The 22945-nt window shown below is 38.9% G+C and overlaps 1 protein-coding gene across 3 annotated transcripts in view; it reads right to left on the bottom strand.

Annotated features, from left to right (window-relative positions):
* Positions 1-22945, bottom strand: part of arhgap36 (Rho GTPase activating protein 36) — a 43997-nt gene that overhangs the window by 1486 nt on the left and 19566 nt on the right. For 2 of the 3 annotated variants that reach the window (XM_053629308.1, XM_053629310.1), the window contains exons 3-12: positions 20105-20173; positions 16071-16351; positions 10613-10814; positions 9020-9075; positions 5796-5946; positions 5522-5670; positions 4877-5053; positions 4653-4741; positions 4250-4440; positions 3224-3525 (exon numbers count right to left, since the gene is read on the bottom strand). In XM_053629308.1, coding sequence (XP_053485283.1) covers positions 3224-3525; positions 4250-4440; positions 4653-4741; positions 4877-5053; positions 5522-5670; positions 5796-5946; positions 9020-9075; positions 10613-10814; positions 16071-16351; positions 20105-20173 — 1667 coding nt within the window. The remainder of the gene's footprint in view (positions 1-3223; positions 3526-4249; positions 4441-4652; positions 4742-4876; positions 5054-5521; positions 5671-5795; positions 5947-9019; positions 9076-10612; positions 10815-16070; positions 16352-20104; positions 20174-22945) is intronic. The other variant, XM_053629309.1, reaches the window with a different exon arrangement.

The raw sequence follows: 22945 nt of genomic DNA, 5'->3' as shown, positions 1-22945 counted from the left end.
GGAATTTCTTCACAGCTTTGGTAGATTTACATACAGGTTCCATTAACTGAGTTCATTTATAGTATTATTTCAGCATTATTGTAATATGAGTAATGTTATCAAACCAGTGAACATTTCATTCATGTGAAAATGTTAAAATTTTTATTTGAATGGACTGTGCTTTGTATGGCACATGTTAACCAGTTCTACAAAGCATTTTACACTGTTTCACATTCTCCCATTCACACACACACACTTAAGGTGCTATACTGCCATCGGGAGCAACTTGGGGTTCGTTGTCTTACCCAAGGACACTTTGGCATGTGGAGGGGCTGGGGATCAAATCGCCAACCCTGCAATTAGTGGACAACCTGCTCTACCACCTGGGCTACAGCTGCCCTCAATAAGCCCCCCTCCCCGCCCCCCTTTCAATTGAAAGCATGCCGTAATTAATATTTGTGGCAGTCTCGAAAAACCCATCTGAATTCTGGCAGAAAAAAAAAAACAGGTTTTTGGCTGAAATCTGGATTTTCTGTCTATAAGCCATTTTGACAACTCAACCTTAAAATACCATAAATATCCCCAAATGTCTGTGATGCTTCAGTGTCCTTAGTTGGAATATCTTTAAATGCAGTTTTCTCTCTTTTTGCTTACAGGGGTAAACAGAGTGCTAGAAGGTTAAAGTGCTATAACTTTACTTCTGGTTGTGAGCGGAGAGAAACAGTAAGTTCTGAAAGTATTGGAACAACAAGGTCAATTCTTTTGTTTTTGCTATACACTGAAGGCTTCTGGGTTTGAGATCAAAAGATGAATATCAGAATTTCAGCTTTCACTTCCTGATATTTACAACTAGATGTGTTAAACAACTTTGAACATGACACCTTTCATTTGAACCCACCCATTTTCAAGTGACTAAAAATATTGGAAAAATGTCACTGATAGGTGTTTCTTGTTGCCCAGGTGTGCCCTGTTCGATCGCTTGTTTAAACAGGTAATAGCTCTGAATGTGCACTCTTGGTTTGAGCCCTGGGGTTTGTATGTTAAAAAGGATTAACAAACCACCATGAAGACCAGAGAGCTGTCTTTGGGAGAAAATCAAGCCATTTTGAAGCTGTAAAAAGAGGGGAAATCAATCAGAACCATTCCACAAGCACTGGGTATAGCCAATACAACAATTTGTAATGTTCAGGAAAAAAAGAAAAGAAATCACTGGTGTACTAACAACCAGACATGGAACAGGTCGACCAAGGAAAACAGCAGCAGTTGATGACAAACATTGTGAGAGCTATGAAGAAGAACCCAAAAACAATAGTCAGTGACATCACCAACAAATTCCACATGCAGGGCAGGGGTGAAGGTATCACAATCCACTGTTTGAAGAAGACTTCAAGTGCAGAAATATAGAGACCAAACCACAAGATGTAAAGCAAAAGTTCTGGAACCAAGATTAACCTCTACCAAAGTGATGGAAAGGCCAAAGTGTGGAGAAAGAAAGGACCTAAATGATCCAAAGCACACAAGCTCATCAATCAAGCATGGTGGAGGTAGTGTCAGGGCTTGGGCTTGCATGGCTGCTTCTGGAACTGGCTCACTATTCTGTATTGATAATGTAACTCATGATGGTAGCAGCAGAATGAATTCAGAAGTCTGCAGAAACATTCTGTCTACTAATTTACAGAGAAATGCATTCAATTTAATTGGGAGGAACTTTATCATGCAGCAAGACAATGACCCAAATCACACTGCCAACTCAACAAACAATTTCACTAGGAGAAAAAAGTTGAATGTTTTAGACAGGCCAAGTCAATCACCAAACCTTAACCCAGTTGAGCATGCATTTCACCTCCTGAAGAGGAGATCGAAGGGAGAAACCCAACCATGTTCTAAGTTTGGTTATCACAGCTACATAAATATGAGGAAATGAAAGCTGAAATTGTGCTCTATCATCTCTTTTGATCTCAAACCCAAATGTCTTCGGTGTATAGCAAAAACAAAAGAATTGGCCTTGCTGTTCCAATAGCTTAGGAGAGTGAAGGGTTTTCCCGGGTAACCACACAAATGTATTCCATCCACGAATACCAATAAGTTTACGTAAAAAAGGCAGATTAAATTAGTTAAAAATGAACAGAACTCCAATATTCAGCCACACTGTTAAAACCTCTGACAGTTAAAAATAACATATTAATGAAGCCATTCATTTGTAAGTCATTAGGTATTTACTCATTAGTTCCTATTTGAATTGTGGAATTAATTTAATTCATAGCTGCAACAAACACTGGTTAATACAGATGCAATAATTTACTTAACATTTGGATAAATTAGTGCATGTGTTATAGGCTTTGTTAACACATTAACTCGTGCTTTAAATAATGGAACCTTAATGTAAAGTGTTTCTTCTTTGTTACATATATTTATTTCTATATTTATTTATAGCCTTTTCTAACTTGTGTAATTACTGTTGTTTTTTTGCCAAAAATTCCTAATCTATAATAGTTAATTCATTAGCTAAATCTCAATCTAAGCTATTAATGAACTAGGTCAGACTTCTTAGCCCAAAATGGTTGAGTCTGAGATGAGGGATTTGGGAATCGCAGCTCACGTAGTGTGAAAATTGGGAGCAGGTATTAGAAGGTTGTGTGATGTGAAATGGTCTTGGCACTTGAGGTTCCTTTGAGAAACCAGCTCTGTGGGAGTTATTTCATTATGGACATTTAGAAAAAATAATGTTCACAGAATGAATGCTTGAATTCTTGTATGTAAAATATACTCCTCGTATGTGAATAATGAATAGCCTTTACTATAATGTACTATATACTATATACTATACTATGTACTATATACTCTAATAAGAATCTCTGCAGTAACGGCCCTTACGTAGCAAACATTGCAGTGAAATTCCTCTTTTTAGAGCTCTGTGGTCACATTCATTTTGACACTTTCTACATGTAATCGTTTCTTTTTAGGTTTATATATTTCTGGTAAACAGTGCCTTCATTTCTCTCCTGGACTTTATAACATAGCCTTATTTGAACATGCACTGCATGGGAACTTAAAAAAAGGGAGCAGGAGGATTAGCGAGGATTACAAAAATATATAAAATATCAGCAAGGTATTCTACTATAAGGTGGGTTTCTGCATTAGGGGAGTATTTCAGTCTCTAGGAAGCAGGTGAAGGAGTCCACATAGACTATGTATACTACATTAGCCCATATAGGGGTCATACTACAGTCTCTGAGCCCGACACCTTGCCAGTGAAAAAGTCCCAGAAGTTGCTTGGCTGCTTGCTGTCTTCTGAGGTGGAGGAGGTGTTGGAGCCCTGTCGCACCCACACACTCCTTTCTTTCAAGCTCTGGGGCTGGGAGGTGTCTTCCTGTGGCTGGAGACTGTACTGTAGACCCTCGACTGGATTGGGCAGCCCCTTGCCTCTCTGCAGCTCTCGCTCATCAAGTTGGAGCTGGGTGGAGGGTTGGACAAGACTCAACAGGTTGTGATGGGAATGGAACTGTCGCATCTTTGCTATGGACTTGGGTGAGTCATCTGAAGAGCCTAAACCAATACACACATACACACACAAGCACTTAGCATTTATTCATTTTTGGTCAAAATTAGCATTAAATATATTTATTCTTAAAATGGAATCAAACTAAAAACAACCTTTCTAACATGGAACTATATGTGCTTGACTCACTCTAATTACGATAATAAAACTATTAAAATGTTTAATGGGATGGGCTCCAGATCCACCACAACTCTGACCAGGATAGAGTGGTTACTGAAGATAAATGAATCAATGACAACTGAAGATAGCCAAACAAATGATAGCATTACAAGGCTGAAAATCGAGCATTTCCCATCAGCAGCCAGTAGAAATGGGACTAATCAGTCCCTCCAAGATTTTGCGGTTGCAGAAATGAACGCAAAATCAAGCAAACTGCAATATTCCGAGGAGCTTGCAAATTTTTCAAAATGACAGATTTGGGCTAAGGTGTGACATGATCACAACACGCATTCAGCCAAAGCTCTCTTCGATTCATGTGCGTCGAACATGAGTACAGTTAAACGGTCTCATTTACCCACAAACCTCAATGCAAAAATCCGTGCAAGACAATTTCATGCGATTGCAATTTCATCAATTCTAGTAGATTTCCACAAAAATCACACATTTTGATAAAAGCCGCAGCAAAATCAGCATTTTTGGCCACGAAAATCACACAAAAAGACTCCTGTACGAGCTGTCCAGTTTAATCCTGGAGCCAGCAGTGAGACTCACGTTTGCTGTTGGTGCTGAGACGTAATGCGTTGAAAAAAACCTCGCTGCTCAGACTGCTTCCCCCAGCTGAGTCTATGAACAAGGGGGACAGAGGCTCGATAGGTGACATGTCATCACTGGACTGACCCACTGAGTCCAGAGACGTCTGAGTGTCCCTGCGTAGTCCCAGATCTGGCTCCACTGTCACACTGCTGCCATTGTCACACGGTAAGACAACAGTGTATTCAGATTATAAACACAAAATATTACCAAAACATCATTTATTTACAAGATTCAATACATGACCTGTTTGATTTTGTCAGAGGAAATTTAGCTATGTCTTTAAAGAAATTGTCAGAAAAAAAGGTAAAAACAAGAATTTCAGAGGATCAATAAAGAGCTTCATCCCATCTTATTCTTTCACCTGAGTTTCCTGCGTAGCAGGTAGTCAATGACGTCTGGATCAGTCTGAATGAGACTCATAAGCACCTCCTGCTGGAGCTCTGCTGAAACCTACAGCCAGCCGACACATGAGAATACTGTCTAGGAATCAGTTTCTAACTTTATATGATTATTACGTCTAATATTACTGAGACAGTAGCAGGCTGCTACAACACTCATCTCTCTTTAGGAGTCTCTCGCTCTCACCGTGAAGAGATATTTGTAATGCTGTATAAAGAGCAGGGTAACTGAGATGATGGCAGCACTGTCCTCGATGCCCATTGCCTCAGGTTTCAGGTCTTTATCTGATCCTTTCTCCTTCTGCAGGAGGTTGGGCCCAAAAATCACGGCCAGGTTACCTGCTGTCATCTTATTACCCAGCATCTGAACAGGACACAAGTAAGAAGAGAGAAAAGATGGTGAACTGCACAGCAACGAAATGTAAAACTGCACTGATTTATTATTACTTTCCACTGTCTGGGGTTTTATAGAGATGGAAACAATGGGAAGTGTGATTCTTAAGCCTTCATAAGAAAATAATGGAAACAAAAAGGCCCAAAAAAAGGTCTTTAAAGTTCTCAGTTTGTCGAACATATGGCCTCCTAAAACGTGTGATGTCACGTTCTGATAACACTGATAAACTGCTACAGATCTGTAATATGGATATGAGCACTTTACTGAAAGATCACATGACATTTAATGTGGAGTTGTGCAGGCAGTAAGGAACTGTTCAAATGTTATATCCATAATGCTGGAATTTCCTACATGATGGTTGCAGAACTACAGAGATCAAGGTGTTGAAGAGCAGACAGAGCCTGAGAGAGAGAGAGAGAGAGAGAGAGAGAGAGCTACCTCTTGCTGGTCAGGGCCGACGGAGTCATGAGCGTGCTCCTGAACTGTGTGTAATAAACTCAGCAGCCTCAGCAGAGTGTCACAGTTACACGGAGGCAACAGGTACAAGAGCTGCTGCAGGTATGTCAACTGGTCAGCGCCCCACAAATCTGTAACATGTGCATGTATATGCAAAGTTTATATATATGCACACATAACTGAGTGCAGATCCACGTGTGTGTGTGTGTGTGTGTGTGTGTGTGTGTGTGTGTGTGTGTGTGTGTACTGTTCGTACTGTTAGCATGCAGAAAGGCGCAGTAGAGCTCTCTGGGCAGCAGAGGGTCAGGCATGTCCCTCAGGAACTCCTTTAATAGTGCTGCCACATCATGAACACTGTGTTCATCATCCAATACAACATCTGTTCCACTGTCAAAGTCTTCACGCAGCTGAGAACAAACACATACAAACCACATACAAATGAACAATAAACCATACAGACCACCATATACAGTCATGTGAAAAAATAAGTGCACCCCATAAAAATTGTTGGCTATTTTGACATGTTTGGACAAGCAAACATTTGATCATCTTTGAAACAGAGCCTCTTAATAAAGGTGATATACTTGGAAAGGAAGGAAGGAAAATTAGCTTTTTCAATCATTTATTCCACAGAAATATCAATAGATGTGATATTCTTCTGTGGAAAAAGTAAGTACACTCTCGGAATCAGAAATAACTTCTTGTAGGTGTTTTGCATAATTGTCCACCTGGCTTGCTGGAAATTTTGACCACTTTTCCATGCAAAATCCCCCCACAACATTTCAATGGGATTCAACTCCGGGCTTTGACTAACCCTCCATGTCAACCTTTTGAGCCATTCCTTGGTGGATTTGCTAGTGTGGTTAGGATCATTATCCTGCTGAAAGGTCCACTTTCGATTTAACTTCAACTTTCGGGACAGATGGCTTCACATTATCTTCAAGCACTCTTTCATATGATGCAGAATTCGTAGTTGAATCAATGAATGCAAGCTGTCCAGTCCCTGAGGAAGCAAAGCAACCCCAAACCATAACATTTCCACTACCATGCTTCACAGTTGGTATGAGGTGCTTCTCCTGAAAAGCTGTCTTTAGTCTGTGCCAAACATGTCTGCTGTTACTGTGACCAAACAACTCTATCTTTGATTTGTCTGTCCAGAGCACATTAATCCAAATGGCCTGGACTTTGCCTATATGCTTATTGGCAAACTGTAGTCTTGCAAAGGCTTTTTCCTGGCTCGCCTCCCATGCAGGTCCAATTTGTGCAATCTCTTTCTGAGTGTAAAGCATGCACTTTGACACCAACAGTTGCAAGACTTACTAGCAGATCCTGTGATGAAATTAATCTTTTTCTGAAGGCCTTATAGAACTCTAGATCTTGGCATGATGACACTAAACACCTCAATAACAAAGGGAACACCAGACACTAGATATGAGAGGGGTATAAATAAGACAGGTTCCACCTGCACTCCCTAAACAGGTTCTAATCACTGACACCCAATCATGAACACCTGAGTCAAATTTTATGGATTTGAAGGTGTAATAAATGTAGGGGTATACTTATGTTTTCCATATGACTGATGTGTTTTTTGTTCATTTAAATTGTGAAAATTACTACAAAATGTAAGGTTTATGTGACATTTGATAGAGTGTATCAACTTTATTAATAGGCACTGTTTCAAAGAGGATCAAATGTTTGCTCATCCAAATATGTTTAAAAAAAAAAAAAACACACAACAACAATTTCCATGGGGCATACTTACTTTTTCACATGACTGTATACTATATATATAATTATTATTCTATACCCTTCTGAGACCCTGACCTTTTTTCTATTAGAATGAGCATATGATTTTAATAGAGACTACAAAGCACTTCTTTTAGCAAGACAAGGGCATCTGTTAAATGCTTTAAATGCTTTAAATAAACACACATTTACTGTGAACTGCCTCTAAGGAAATACACCAAGGGAGAAACTACACACACTGAATATACAAAATACATTGTATATACAGTGCCCTCCACTAATATTGGCACCCTTGAAAAATATGAGCAAAGAAGGCTGTGAAAATATTGTCTTTATTGTTTAACCCTTTGATCTTTTGTTAAAAACACTCAAAAAAATAATCTGCTCTCATGGATATCAAACAATTGCAAACAAAACACAGGTTTCAAGTCAGGGGACTGGGCTGGCCATGGCAGGATCTTGATTTTGTGGTCAGTAAACCATTTTTGTGTTGATTTTGATGTATGTTTTGGATCATTGTCCTGCTGGAAGATCCAACCACGGCCTATTTTAAGCTTTCTGGCAGAGTCAGTCAGGTTTTCATTTAATGTCTGTTGATATAATTGATAGTCCATGATACCATGTATCCTAACAAAATGTCCAGGTCTTCTGGCAGAAAAACAGCCCCAAAACATTAAAGAGCCAGCACCATATTTAACCGTGGGCATGAGGTACTTTTCCATATGGCTACCTCTCTGTGTGCCAAAACCACCTCTGGTGTTTATTGCCAAAAAGCTCTATTTTGGTTTCATCTGACCATAGAACCCGATCCCATTTGAAGTTCCAGAAGTGTCTGACAAACTGAAGACGCTTGAGTTTGTTTTTGGATGAGAGTAGAGGCTTAATTCTTGAAATCCTTCCAAACAACTTGTGGTGAAGTAGGTGACTTCAGATTGTAGTTTTGGAGACTTTCTGACCACAAGATGCAACTAACTCACCAGCAATTCACCAGCTGTGATCCTTTGAGATTTTTTGGCCACTCGAACCATCCTCTAACCATGTGCGTTGAGACAATATAGGCACATGTCCAATTCCAGGTTGATTCCTAACATTTCCAGTTGACTGGATCTTCTTAATTATTGCCCTGATGGTGGAAATGGGCATTTTCAATGCTTGTGCTATTTTCTTATAGCTGCTTGCCATTTTGTGAAGCTCAACAACCTTTTGTTGTACATCACAGCTATATTCCTTGGTTTTACCCATAAATGATTAAGGGAATTTGGCCTATGTGTTACCTCATATTTATACCCCTGTGAAACAGGAAGTTATGTTTGAACAATGTCCTGTTCCTAGTCACCCAGGTGTACTAAAAAATAAAAATAATATCAATGGGAATATACTTCACATATATTTTTCTCATATGAATTTATAGGGGTTCCAATAATTCTTGCACACCTATATTTAACAAAAATATGTTTTTTGATAAACCTGTGTTTTATTACTCATGAGAGCAGAGTATTTTTGTGATTTTTTTTAAAAACAAAAGATCAAAAGGGTAAACAATAAAAAACAGCCTTCTTTGCTCATATTTACCAAGGGTGCCAATAGAAGTGGACGACACTGTATAGATAAACTCCAAGTAATTATAAAACACATATAGCAAAGGTATCTGATGGCTTGAGTGTTATGGTTGAAAAGGAGGCTGCAGGCTTTAGCCTAAACTGACACTAGGGGGTAGTATGAGCTGAGACTCACTTGACGGACTCTCTTTTTGGAGCTTCCTACTCGGAAAATCCCCACCGTCTGCAACCCTGGAGAGCAAAGAAGAAATCAAAATGAAGAGCTTAGCAATATATCACTAGTTAATTACATCTAAGATAAAAATTGGATATGTGAAGTTTACAGTTGTAAAAATACGCAGGTAAGATAATTAGAAATCCCATTAAATAAATTAAGTGTGCAGTCAGCTATTTTACAGCGATTTTATTTGAATGATGTATTGATTATCCAAAGTGACAAATTAAACAGGATAACTGAGAAGTTATGGGGTAAGGGGCTCACTCAAGGACCTTCAGTGGCAGTCGAGGTGGTGCAGAAACTTGTAGCCCAAAGCCTTAACCACTGAACCACCACTGCCTGATATTGGTGGAAGTTGGCTGAAGCGAGCCAGAACTCAAAATTCAGACAAATACAGCTTCTCCCTTTAATGTTCCCTCCAAAGCCACAAAGAAAGGAGGCCTTGGCAATGGGGTGATATAATCAAATACTGATAATGATTGACAGGAGGTAATCACCCATGATGCATGGGGGAAAAGATTTAATAGAGATATTAATAATAGCCTACAAAAAAAAAACTTTGCTTGGATCCTCCGGTTCTCCTCTTTCATTTGGTTTAAAACCAGTTACTGCCAAACGGCCGATATTGCCTTTCTTATAAACCAACCTAGCATCCTCCATGTTTACATCTGGGGAGATGTAAACATAGATGATAATCACAATATTTTAATAAGGAAATATTGTGATAATTATTTTTTAGATATCATCCAGCTCTAATAGAAAGCCTGAATGCTTGCACAGGAGGAGGCCCTTTATGAATTGACAGGCAACATGATTAAAATGCAAAAGATTTGTTGATCCACAGCTTTTGTTTCTGCTCCTATTTTCCGTAAACCTAAGTTTTATCTTTAAGTAGCTATCTTATAACAGCGTCCGAATATGAGGATAACTTGCAAAACGTGTTCTGACTTCAAAGAGCACTGACCACACCTTTAAACAAGCCCTCAAGTCTGTTTATATAAGATAAAAATAACATAAATCTTTATTCATAACAATTGGGAAATTCCAGCGTTCCAGCAGCAGGCAAGAGACATTATTGTCTAATATAAGAAAGACACTATAGTACCAAAAGGGTATTACCACATGAGTTAAAATTATTTATTTTTAAAATACCATTCAGATGTATAAAAGTGTATAAACTGTAAGGGGAAAATAATATATGTACAGTACATGAGTATGTATAAGGCTATAAAGGCTATAAATGTATGTTCAACGTATCCTAGAATTTCAAACCAAAGTGCAGAAAATGTCATTGTGCAGCATGGAACTGAATAAAGTGCAGTAAACTATACAGGGATGAACTACCAAGTGGACTAAACAGATGAGCTGAGGACAGAATTGTACAGTCTGATGCTAGCTGGGAGGAAAGACTCACAAAAATGTTCCCTTCTGCACAGGGGCAGAAGGAGCCTGCTGCTCAATATGTGCTGTAGAACATTGATTTCAGTATGTAGTAGGTGTATGGGTTCAGTCCTGATGACTGAGAGCCTGTCCCTATCCTGCAGTGCTCACCGTATGTGTGTATGTGCTGGCAGCAGCGCTCCATGACACGTGGCACCTGTCTGTAAATGGGGTTCAGGCTCAGTTTGGTCTGTGTGCGGCCCGCTGGCGTCTTCTTGATGTCCAATTCATTAGGATGAGAGAGCTGCAGTGCCTCCAGAAGCCTGGACTGACTTTCCACCAAGTCTGAGATGGAGTCCACGGACAATCCTCCCTGGAGATAGACAGCAAGGGAGAAATAAGAACAAATTTGGAAGAGTTCATTTTGTTTTGACTTTTCCCCCGAAAGTTAAAGGCATGCAGAGAGGGAAAAAAACATGGCAACTGAGAGATAGAGAGAGAGAGAGAGAGAGAGAGAGAGAGAGAGAGAGAGAGAGAGAGAGAGATGCACGTGAAATTTCAGCTGATGTCATCCAACTGTTTCTCATTTGTGTGGTAAGAATGAGAAATTATATACAGAGTTAATGTAAAACAGAGTGAAATTCTCTCTACTGTTTAAGATTTGTTCAGCAGTTTATTATTGAGTCATTAAGTCAGATCCTTCATTCCCATTCTCAGTTTAATGTGTCAAAAACTGAGCTACAGAGCGAATACTGTTTCTTTTCTCCTCAGATGATCTTTTCAGAATCTGAATCAGACTCAGACCCAGAATTGTGCATTAGTGGCCAAGTGCACTATAGTGTATAATGAGAATTTGACTTGGTCGAATTTGGCTCAGCGGAATTTGACTCATAATACAATGAAATAACAAAGACAAGTACAGATAACTCGGGTAACATTTGCTAACACCGAAAACACACATTTCCTAACAGATAACGCACATTTGCTATGGAATAGAAGTGGTTACTATATAATCTATCACACTGCAAATAATAAGAACACAAATATTGCGCAAAGGGGAGAGCTGAAATGTTTTTGTGTGTGTGTGTGCAAAAAACAATTCTGACAGTGACACATTGATCATATTTGTGAGTTTGTGTTAAAGTGTTTTTTATTGTAAATTCTTGCAGCAGCTTCATGGCCAAAATATTTTCACTCTATTTTTGCAGTACATAACAATGTTAACACTCCATAAGTGGCTGTCTGAGTGAAAAGGCAATGGAAAATCTTCAGAAGGGCTCTTGAGTTATTGCATCAGCCATCCAGTAACTCATCACTAGTGCATCATTCTCTCTTTCCCACCTCTAGCTCACAGGGCTGGGCTTGTGTAATTCGGCTCAGTGGAAAGGCAGATATGGATCTTGGACATTCACGCTGTGCAGAAGCCACGCAGATCAAGGCAGTCTCCATTCCCACTGAGCCAGGGGCACCACACAGGAACCGGAGCTATTTTAACCACGTAAAACTACCGACTATCCATTGCCTGCATTTCTCACACTGATTCGCAGTGATATATAATGGAATCAATAGACTGAATTTTATTTTGTTTTATGCTGCAGCACTGTTTTGAATCTGATTGGCCAAAAGGCTTTCATTTATTTTCTATAACATCAGCTCTGACAGTAGTTATGTCTGCAAGGCAATTCACAAGTTTATATGAATGCACTTAATAAGTTCTTGTTTTTATACAGACAGCTCATTCACAGGGAACTTTTATGGCAGACGCTCCACATGAACATATTTTTTTCTGTGAGAAGAGGTTTATTCAGAGTATTTGGAAGAAGTCTCCAGTGTTAGTACTCTGTAACAGTCAGAAGGAAAAGCTGTCAACTTTAGGTTCTCTGACACGGCGAAGACTTTATGAGTTCGGACTCTGCAGTTTGTCTGTAAAGTGACAGTTTCTTGTCTTTTTAACTTTAAGCCTGGTGAGGGAACAACTGCTTATAACTGTTTTAATGGAAGTGTCTTATTTCATACACAACATTTTCCACAACATAAAGCATAACTTTAACTGGAAAAAAAAGTATGATGTCATTCTTTAGTAAATAATAATAATAATAATAATAAACTGTTGGCAAATTGCTGAGGTATAAAAGGATATAAGTGGCATACATTTTCAGGTACCAGTGCCACAGCCAGCCTTGTATTCATCCTCAATAAGTTTCAGCACCCGAAAGTTAATTAAAACTGCAGTTGGAGTCAGGATAACAATATCGTAGTTAGGTTATGGTATGTGTTTTAGAAATAATACAAGTCAAATAGTGATTAGTGGTTAGATTAATGTTCCATCGATCACATTATTCGGCTGTATTTCAACTGCCCCCCTGCGTATTGTTCCTGAAAATATACATCTGCACTGAAAGCATTTCTGCAGTTCCCATGTGTAACTACACAAGAGATTAACTATTGGATCAACCTTCTCCTTCTTCTGATGAAAAGATGAAGACTCTCTACCACTTTAAATAATCAAGACTTAACAAAGCAAACACTGGTAAGAGAAAACTTAAACAGTTTTAGCAGTTTAACCTCTGCACCAACCCCAACCCTCCAGCACTAGGCATTACACTAGCCCAACTGCGACAATTACAAAGAAAACAAGCATGCTTACACACAGGCATGCTCTTGTTTACCGATATATATAACTGATCTCACACCTAGTCACATATAGTGTATGCTAAAGACCTTCATTTACTGTATCCTTTGCAAACTGCTTTTGTAGTCTGTTTATTTTATCTCCAATCTCTTGCTTCTCTGATGGATGCCAGTCGTCTAAAACACCCAAAACAGTGTTTTGAAAGCCTGGTCAGGTTTGAAGGGAGAGAAGTATTGTGACATTTCCTCAGTATTCCTCAATCCTGTTTCAGGCTTTAAGTTCTAGTCCACTGGTTCACTGTGATGGACGCAAACATTTCATTTTTCTTGAACGCAGCTTAGTGTGATGAGTAGTAAATCACAAAACGTATAGAATGGCTTTATACTTACAAGTATAGTCTAGAAGATTAGTACATAGAAGTGGGTACATACGTGAAAGGTTTGTTCATTCAAACACAGATCGTTCTATTCTTAATGGAGAATATGTTATTTAAGCATGATTCTGCATTCTGAGTGCTGCAGCTAATCACAGCCATGCTGCGATTGCGAGTGCGATGTTGCATTAAAACAACAGTCCTTTAAACAAGAAATTATTATAGAGTAAGTGACATACAGTATGGATACAATAAGGGCAACGGTTTTGTTTATTTTTGCGTTGCTAACGGAAATAGATCCCAAAAAACTAAACTCACTTTACAGTTTTATATAAAGGTGCTTCCTGTGAAATTGGCATCCCTTCTTTCTTTTCATTTTCATCTGTATTTTATGTCAAAAGTTATATTCATGAAAAAAGTATTGTTGTTCCATGGCCAGTGATGATGTCGATAACTGTAACTGCTTTCAAATCAGAAAGTGGAATTTTATGTGATGAGTACAGTCGAGTGGAGTGATACACACAGTAAAACGTCTCAATGCGGTAATAGGAAATATAGAGTAAGCATTCCTGGAATGCTGCTCGACCAATCAAATTAGTATACTGGAACTAAATAACTGTATAAAAATGCACATGATACTGTTTAGTACAACCTGAACCTAGCTCACTGAGCAGACAGCCAGAAACCTTGGGGTGACTTTTGATGGCAGCTTGACCTTCACAGACCACATTTCAACAACTGCACGATCCTGTAGGTTCATTCTGTACAACATCAATAAAATCAGATCTTATCTCATTGAACAGGCTACACAGCTACTAGTCCAGACTCTTGTCATCTCAAAACTGGACTACTGCAACGTGCTACTCTCGGGCCTCCCAGTCAGCTCCATCAAACCCCTTCAGATGATTCAGAATGCAACAGCATGGCTCGTCTTCAACCAGCCCAAAAAAACCCATGACACACCCTTCTTAATCTCCCTCCACTGGCTACCTGTAGCTGCCCGTATCAACTTCAATGCCTTGATGCTCACGTACAAGACCTTGTCTGGAACAACACCCTCCTACCTCAACACTCTCCCTGAGGTTTATGTTCCCTCACGCAATCTGTGATCAATCAACGACTGACACTTAGTAGTGCCTACTCAGCGTGGCTCAAGATCCCTTTCCAGAACCTTCAAACTGACCGTCCCTCAGTGGCGGAATGAACGTCCAACCTCAATCCAGACCGCAGAATCTCTCACCATCTTCAAAAAATAGCTAAAGACAGCTCTTCCCTGAGCACTTAACTAACCCCTAAAACGCCAACCCCATATTATTTAAAAAAAAAACAAACAAAAAAAAATTACACTGGCTCTTACACCTCTACTCTTCTCTAGAACTCAATTATACATCTTCCATGGTAGCACGACTTGTATTGTTCTCTGCTTGATATATTGCTTTGCTTTTATTTCCTCATTTGTAAGTCGCTTTGGATAAAAGCATCTGCTAAATGAATAAAGGTAAATGTTTACTGTACTACATATTTTCTATTTTATATTAACCCACATTTCATTTACAATTACAATTTTGAGACAGATAAAGAAGTGATGCCACAAACAAACTCTCCAGCACCTTCACTGGAAGCCATCTTTGTTCTGTCCATTATCTGCTACAAGCCTCTCTCCTTCTGTTCCATAGTGCATGATGGGACAAGTTACAAATAGTCCATCAATCCACACTGATTATTATTGGGGTTTCTTTTAACCAATATACTACATACACTGGGTGGTTTGAATGTTCTACTGGTGCGTTCAAATGGAACTGGTGAATTCATGCTTTGAACATTGGCACACCGTACCATAAAAGTGTGAGAATTGTTACTTATGCTGCACCTACTTAAAACTCTGTAACCAAAAAAAAAACCCACCCCCTTAACATGGAATTCCAACTCGGGGAGTCTGGAAGGTATCCTCAATCCTCAAATACTGTATATAATGTCATATCAACATGGCTGCTCACACTGTAACGTATGACCTCTCTATTTGAAATTGAGATTATAGCAGTATTTGCTTTAGCTCAATCCACACAGAGATGCATTAATTGGTAAAATTTATACCACTGAACATACAATTCACTGTTTGGTACATATTTTATACAAAAAAAAAAATACTTTTATACATTTGACTCAGTGGAAATGAGACAAAATCATCAAGAACATCAACATTTCCCTCAGATGTGTTGGTAAATTGCTAAGAAAAAATAAAATTAATCTATATTCACATTTACCATTGACAGCAAGCTCATATTTAATGGCCATTGATGTGTTGAATACCACAAGAGAAGGCCATTCATATGGAATTTACATGGTCAATGCAACTCCAATGGACAAATAAATGTGTTCATTTTTCTCAGTCCAAACACACTAGACAGTTCTGTATATTCAAAAAAACATACAGAAAAGTACATAAGTATAGAAAGTGAATAAACTCTAGACATGGTGACTGTCATCCATTACTGAATGTGAGGTGACATTGGTCACATAAGTGACCAATAAGTGACCAGTGCTTACTGAAATGAATAAGTCTCTGAGAATCTTCAGATTCAATAGGAAGCAATTCATTTCAGAGCACTGTTCTATCCTCTTACCCGTCTGTGGCTGCGAGAGCTGTTGTCCAGGAAAGTTGGTGAAAGCGGTTTGCTGTGGAGCTCCAGAAGCGATGAGGATGCATCGCCTGAGGTCGAGGCTGTGCTGACCAGGGGCCGGTTTCCATTCTGCTGTCGTTTTTCAGCACGGAAGTGCATGACGCTGGCCTCCAACTCCAGACAATCCCGGCGGCTCTCCTTCAGAGCATCCTGTCGCTGTTTATAGGCCCGATCGTTAGCGATCACCTGTGAGAGAGGAATCCCAAACGCCTTGGGGGCTGTTTCTGAGGGCAAAAGAGACAAAACAATTGTTAGATTTCAGTTGTTACACAAGTTGTAAGGTCATACATTCCTCTGTTTTCTCTGGTTTCACCTAGATTTATTATGCCATATTATCATAATTATTATACTTTAATATTCACATCATTGTGTTTTGAGATTGAGAAATTCCATCTAGGGCTAATAAACAGAATTCCAATGATCCTTGAATTTCAATATTATAAAACCATTTATTTGCATTCTGTTCTTGGCCCCAGCAGTAATTTGATTCAGTGTTGTCTTATATATCTAATCTGAGATGGAATAAATGCTACTATAATCATTCAAGCTGTAGCTGGATCAGCTGGACCCAGATTCTTATTAAATTCAAGAACATGAACAAACACATATTTTATGTGAAAAAACAAAAAGTTACTGACAGCATAGTACCGTACAAATATATAAATGATTCTTCTCGAGCTATTACTAATGAAGGCTTCACGGTGTCCTTCAATCAAAATGCTTTCATATTTAGAGCAGTTTCTGTTTCTGTGCTCAAACTGACTGATAGGAAAAAGTGTATTTATAGTCCAAGCTCCTTCAACATAAAGGGAGTTTTTGAAAGATGTTAATCAAGCGCAATTTAGGCCAGAATGTGGCTTTGAAAAGTTGCACGGTTTTATAAAGAGCTCATCTCAAAATGCTGATCACACACAATAATTAAATGGCTATGTGTTACAGTGACACAATATTGAAACGCTCAGTGGACTGCCAGAGTGAGTTGGAGTGTCAGAGGAAGTGAAAATGATGCCTGAGACAACAGCATAGAAATGCTGGCTGACTCACTGGCACATCATACTGGCAGAGTGCATCTCGTCTGTACTGTTTCCAAACAGGAAAGTGGTTCATCTGTATCAGTCTCTGGGCTCAGAGATACTGCTCTGCTAGTCTTCGGTCCATCCCATCCAACCCACAATGCCCTTACTGAGCACAACAACGGATATGCTGCCCACACTTTCTGCTTCCTTATTAAGCCAGCACAGTGCACTCTATACTGAACTCAGAATGGAGTTGAACACACAAAAAATATACTGAATTCATGTGAAGCAAAGAAAAGACACAGAAGATTGTATTGCAGATAACGGCTTTATTTGAATAAATTTAGCCTTTTGTCAATTTAATACCGCAAAAACAAATATTATAATATTATAGTTTGAAACTGTAATAGTATAATATTATTACACCTTGTAGTTGACAGACACAAGAACTAAACTTGATTGTATTACTTGGCTACAAATAGAAACCTGGCACAGACACTGAGAACTCTGGTTCCAAACCTGACAATCCTCTAATGAAGGCATGAGGCACTTTTAGCCCGAGGCACATGTCATGGAAACAACAAGTTTTGATGCAATCCTACTGTACGTCAGTGTTTAACATGGTGTCATCAGTAGGTAAGCCTCTTAAATAAAATTTCAGCTTGCTGTAATTCTGGGCAAAGTTTTCCACAACAGAAAGTTTGGCAGTGCGTCTGGATTCATGATAAAGCCATCTCCTGAATTAGTTATGTACTATGTCTGTTTTTTAGTTATTTATTTTTATTAAAGTTTAAGCCTCTGAAAGATCAGCAGCACTACATAGGAGTAGGATTAAGTCAACTGTTGTGGTTGGCATGCCACCTGTCTCACATGCCTGATGCACAGCCTGAGCACTCTCTCTCTCTCTCTCTCTCTCTCTCTCTCTCTCTCTCTCTCTCTGTGACCTCTATCTCTTTTGATCTCTGTCCATCTAAACTCATGTCTGAGGTGTGAACTCACTTTGGCAGGTCAGCCTACGATGACCCACTTCTGGAGACCTGCCAGTAATCTGTAAGGATAGGCGGATTAAGTCTTCTTTTAAACACACTCTGTGCCTCCTCCTCAATCCAACTCCTGCTATCCCTCTGTCCAGCCTTCCCTTATTTTGCTGTCATCTAGCATGGGGAACTGAGGATAGTAGTCAAATAAGAAATGGCAGGTTGCCTGAAACATCAGCAGACAGATGCTGACAGACTCAGGCATCTAACATCTAACACTCAAGGATATTTGAGACTCTCATGCTTTAAGGATCAAATAGAATCTCAGATCCTAGATCAGTAGTTGCTTCATCCTGGTCACAGTCTTGGTGGATCTGGAGCCAATCCTGAGAACACTCGGCACGATCGTGAGGCAGGAATACACCCTGGATGGTATGCCAGTCCATCACAGAGCACCATGCACACACACATACACCTCTAGTTGTCAGTTCTGGCATGTTTCAGTGGTTGGAAGAAACTGGAGAACCCAGAAGAAACGCAGGCAAACACAGGAAGAACATGCAAAATACAAGAACCACAGAAAGGAACCCAAGCTCAGGATCAAACTGTGGAGCTGTGAGGCAGCAACACTACCTGCTTCACCACTGTGATCTTTATTAGATCAGCATAACTACTTTGGAGACAGGAACAAACTTAAGGCAGCAAGAAATTACTCACATCCAAACCTTGGAGTGTGTTTTCATCACATCTTTAAACAAAAACACACTTAAAAGGCGTTTAGTGCACAAGCCTTTAATGCTATACCTGGCCATGCATGAAGATTCGACACTTTCTTTCCAAGGACGCCTTGTTTATTCCCTCATCTTCTCTTGTTCCAGGAAAATCTCCTGTCATATGACTTTAGATTCTTTCAACTGTTCCTGAAGCAGCAGTTTGACTTCTCTATCTAAATTCACTCACGTCACTTCACTGATGTGCCTCCTTTAGAATTAAAACCTTGATGCTTGACTACAAAACTAAAAATAGAGCAGCCACGCACTACTGGATGGCAAGCGCTAAATCCAAAACTGTACTCCAACCCCTTTTCCCTTGTGGCTTAAAGACAGCAGGGAGACTGCTGAGACCGTTGAGAATTTCCTCTGGACTTCTTGTTCTGGCAGTATCTTAGGTCATTAGTATCTTTAGACTTCGATTGATCCTCACTAACATCCTAACTTCACTGTTAGGACTAAACAATGAGTGCATGAGTACATATTTCATTTCTATCCATTAATAAATATATAATTTATGTTCAAACTAGCTACAGTAACCCACTGATATATACATATATATATATATATATATATATATATATATATATATATATATATATATATATATATATATATATATATATACACTCATATATCAAGTATGCAGAATATAGTTTATATAAAACGTGTCCATAACACATGGCTGCACAGATTGTAGACGATAAACCCTCAGTGGCATAGAAAACCGTGCCAAATCTCAATGTTCTGAAGGCACTAAAGCTGGATAAGTAGCATGTCTCAAAACCCTATAGGAGATTTCGCAGGGGTGGTGCACATGTACAAATGCACATTATGCTCATAGCAGAAATGTCTCTTCTCATTTCTCACAACCTTATCAGGGGTTAAGAGAAGAAGAGACTGTAAAAAAAAAATTGGGGTTCTTTGTTGGGACGGGCATTTTTGATAGTTTATTTTTAAGAGAGATTTGGGAGTGATGAGATTAGGATGGAATGTGTGGTGTGATAGAAGACTGTTGGAGTCCATGTGCATACACTTAAAGTTTGATTCAACTGAAAAAAATATTTCTCCTTCCCATGCAGTTTAATGCGTGATGAAAAGTATAAATTGTGAACGGTGAAAGAAACTAATAGGTTGAGTCAAAAGTGTTTTGGTAGGTGCCAGATAAGTCACCCCCCCCCCCCCCAAACACACACACACAACTACTTCTTTACCTCTTTCTTTCTTTTCCTTGGAAAAGGAATCAAATTTTCTTCTTAGTGACTTCCTCATCTTGCGAATCTCTGAATAGAAAACAAAGGAGACGGTATCACAAAATGGCATACAACATGTTTTTTAGCACGTTACTAGTGCTACTAGTTACTACTAATATACCTGATCATATGTAAGAATTGCATGCAATTTAATAAAACACTTTACGCAGTGCTCATAAATCTGTGGCATACATATGTTTGATGTATTAGAAAGCAACATAAAAACATAATACATTTTATATATTAACCAGTTTGGTTAGGCTTTTGATAATCTAAGCAACTCTTGGAAATAATTTTTTTGAAATTTCAGAAATATGATTGGTACTAACTTTCTTAAAACAAGAGTAAATTGGGCAGAACTTAGATACTGTAGAAATTTGGTCAAATACTATTCTTTTACATTCTATTAACAGCTCCTGCAATATTCTGCTACTCCTATCAAAAATGGTTGAATGTGGAAAGCTGGTTGATCATTTAAAATGTTAAGCTGCATTTAAATCTAAAATACAGTGGATATAGAAAAAAAAAACCAATACACCCAGGTTTAAAAATTGCAGGTTTTTGTAATGGAAAAAATAAATAAAACAGAGATAAATCATGTCAGTAGCAATCAATAAAATTCAAGTTTCTATAAGACTATTGACATAATCTTGGTTTCATCTGACAGCTAAAAGCCATGGTCTGCAAAGAATTTACAAAGCGTGTATGGGATTTCATTGTCGAAAGTTAACGATCAAGAGAGGTGTACAAAAGAACTTCCAGAACTTTAGATGTGACATGGAACACCTGGAAGGTGTTACAAGAACAGGACAGGACATGAAACACCTGGAAGGTGTTACATTAACAAGAACAGGACATCCCTCCACAAACTGATGAAAGAACAAGAAGAAAATATATCAGGGAGGCTACCAAGAGAACTCCGGAACTACCAAGGAGCTCCAAGAATGTCTGGTAAGTACTGGTCACAATCTCTTGTATTCTTCATATGTCTGGGCTATTGGGTAGGGTGGCTAGATTGAAGCCCTTTCACAAAAACATAAACCTTCAAGCCGATCTAAATCATCCCAAATCATGTGACAAAATGTGTTATGGTCTGATGAGTCCAAGGTACTACTTTTTGGGCATAATTTGAAAAAACTGATTGGCACAAAAACAAGACAGTTTATCACCCAATGAACACCATACCCACTGTGAAGCACAATGTTGGCAGCATCGTGTTATGGGGATACTTCTCTTTGGCTGGGACTGGAGCACTAGTCAGGATAGAGAGAATCATGGCTAGCTCTAAATGGCAAACTTTTCTGGCACAGTACCTGCAGGCTTCTGTTAGACAGCTGAAGAGGAGGAAACGTTTCATGGCAACAACCAAAAGCACAAATGCAAGTCAACAAAGGAATGGCTAAGGAAGAAGAGGAAGAAGAAGACATTTTTGGAATAGCACAGATCTAATTTCTATCTAAAATGGAAGTAGAATAACATTAAGAGGGCTGCGCACAGGATATCCTCTCGGTATTTGATAGATCTGGAGTATTTTTGCTAGGATGAGTGAAATGAAATAGCCAAATCAGGATGTGGTAAGTTATTAGACTCTTAGCCAGATAGACTTTGTGCTGTATTACAAGCAAAAGATGCTTTAACAAAGTATTAGTTAAGGGGTGTGCAGACTTTTACAGATTTTTCCCCACTTTCACATTTTTTCCCCCCTATTTCTATTTGTTTTTCCCTTGAATTTTGTTGGTTGCTATATCACATTAAAGATGGAAAAAGATGACATGGTGTTTGGAATCTGCAGTTAATCATTTATCTTGCCTGTGGAGGAAACAAAGAAGCAAAATAAAATGTGTTTCTTCTAACGTTCATGAAGTTTTTACATCTTATATACGTTCATTTTTTTTTTTTACATATTTGACAAAATATCCATCCATCCATCCATCCATCCATCCATCTTCTACCGCTTACTCCTTTTCAGGGTCACGGGGAACCTGGAGCCTATCCCAGGGAGCATCAGGCACAAGGCAGGGTACACCCCGGACAGGGTGCCAGTCCATTGCAGGGCACAATCACATACACATTCACACACCCATTCATACACTACGGACACTTTAGACACGCCAATCAGCCTACCATGCATGTCTTTGGACTGGGGGAGGAAACCAGAGTTATTTGTCAAAATATGTCAAAAAAAACAAAAAACAATATATATATATATATATATATATATATATATATATATATATATATATATATATATATATATATATTCTTATAATCAGAACTATCCATCTTTTGTATATGTTCAGAAAGTAGAGTCTCATTTTCATCTTTTGATTTTACTTTACATGTCAGTCTTGTCCCTGGAGACTGACGAAAATAGCTGATGTTGATTATTTGCGGATTTTTTTCAGACATTTCCATTTTTCCTGAGAGTGTGGTTCAGGCAGTGTCCACATGTGAAAGCTACTGCTGTGATGTGTCCAGAGGGAGTGAGAGAGAGAGAGAGAGAGAGAGAGAGAGAGAGAGAGAGAGAGAGAGAGAGAGAGAGAGAAACAGAAGAGAGAGGCTATGACACCACACTGGGGTTTCAAGCATCATGTGAAGAAGCTTTAGGTGGGGTCAAATTCCCATGACTGGAGGAAATGAGCATTTATTTCCACAGCAATTTGCTCTCCCCCCTCCCTACACCCCAAGGCATCATGGGCTAATCTCCCATCAACGCTCTGGCGAGAGAATGGAGAGAAAGGGGGGGAAAAAGTTCACTCTAAGGTATGTTAGAGAGTGAAAGCAAAGTATGGAAGCAATTCA

The sequence above is a fragment of the Ictalurus furcatus genome, chromosome 7, assembly GCF_023375685.1.
Source record: "Ictalurus furcatus strain D&B chromosome 7, Billie_1.0, whole genome shotgun sequence".
Lineage (NCBI taxonomy): Eukaryota > Metazoa > Chordata > Actinopteri > Siluriformes > Ictaluridae > Ictalurus > Ictalurus furcatus.
Note: the sequence above shows the minus strand (reverse complement) of the source record. Positions and strands in the feature narration are given on the sequence as shown.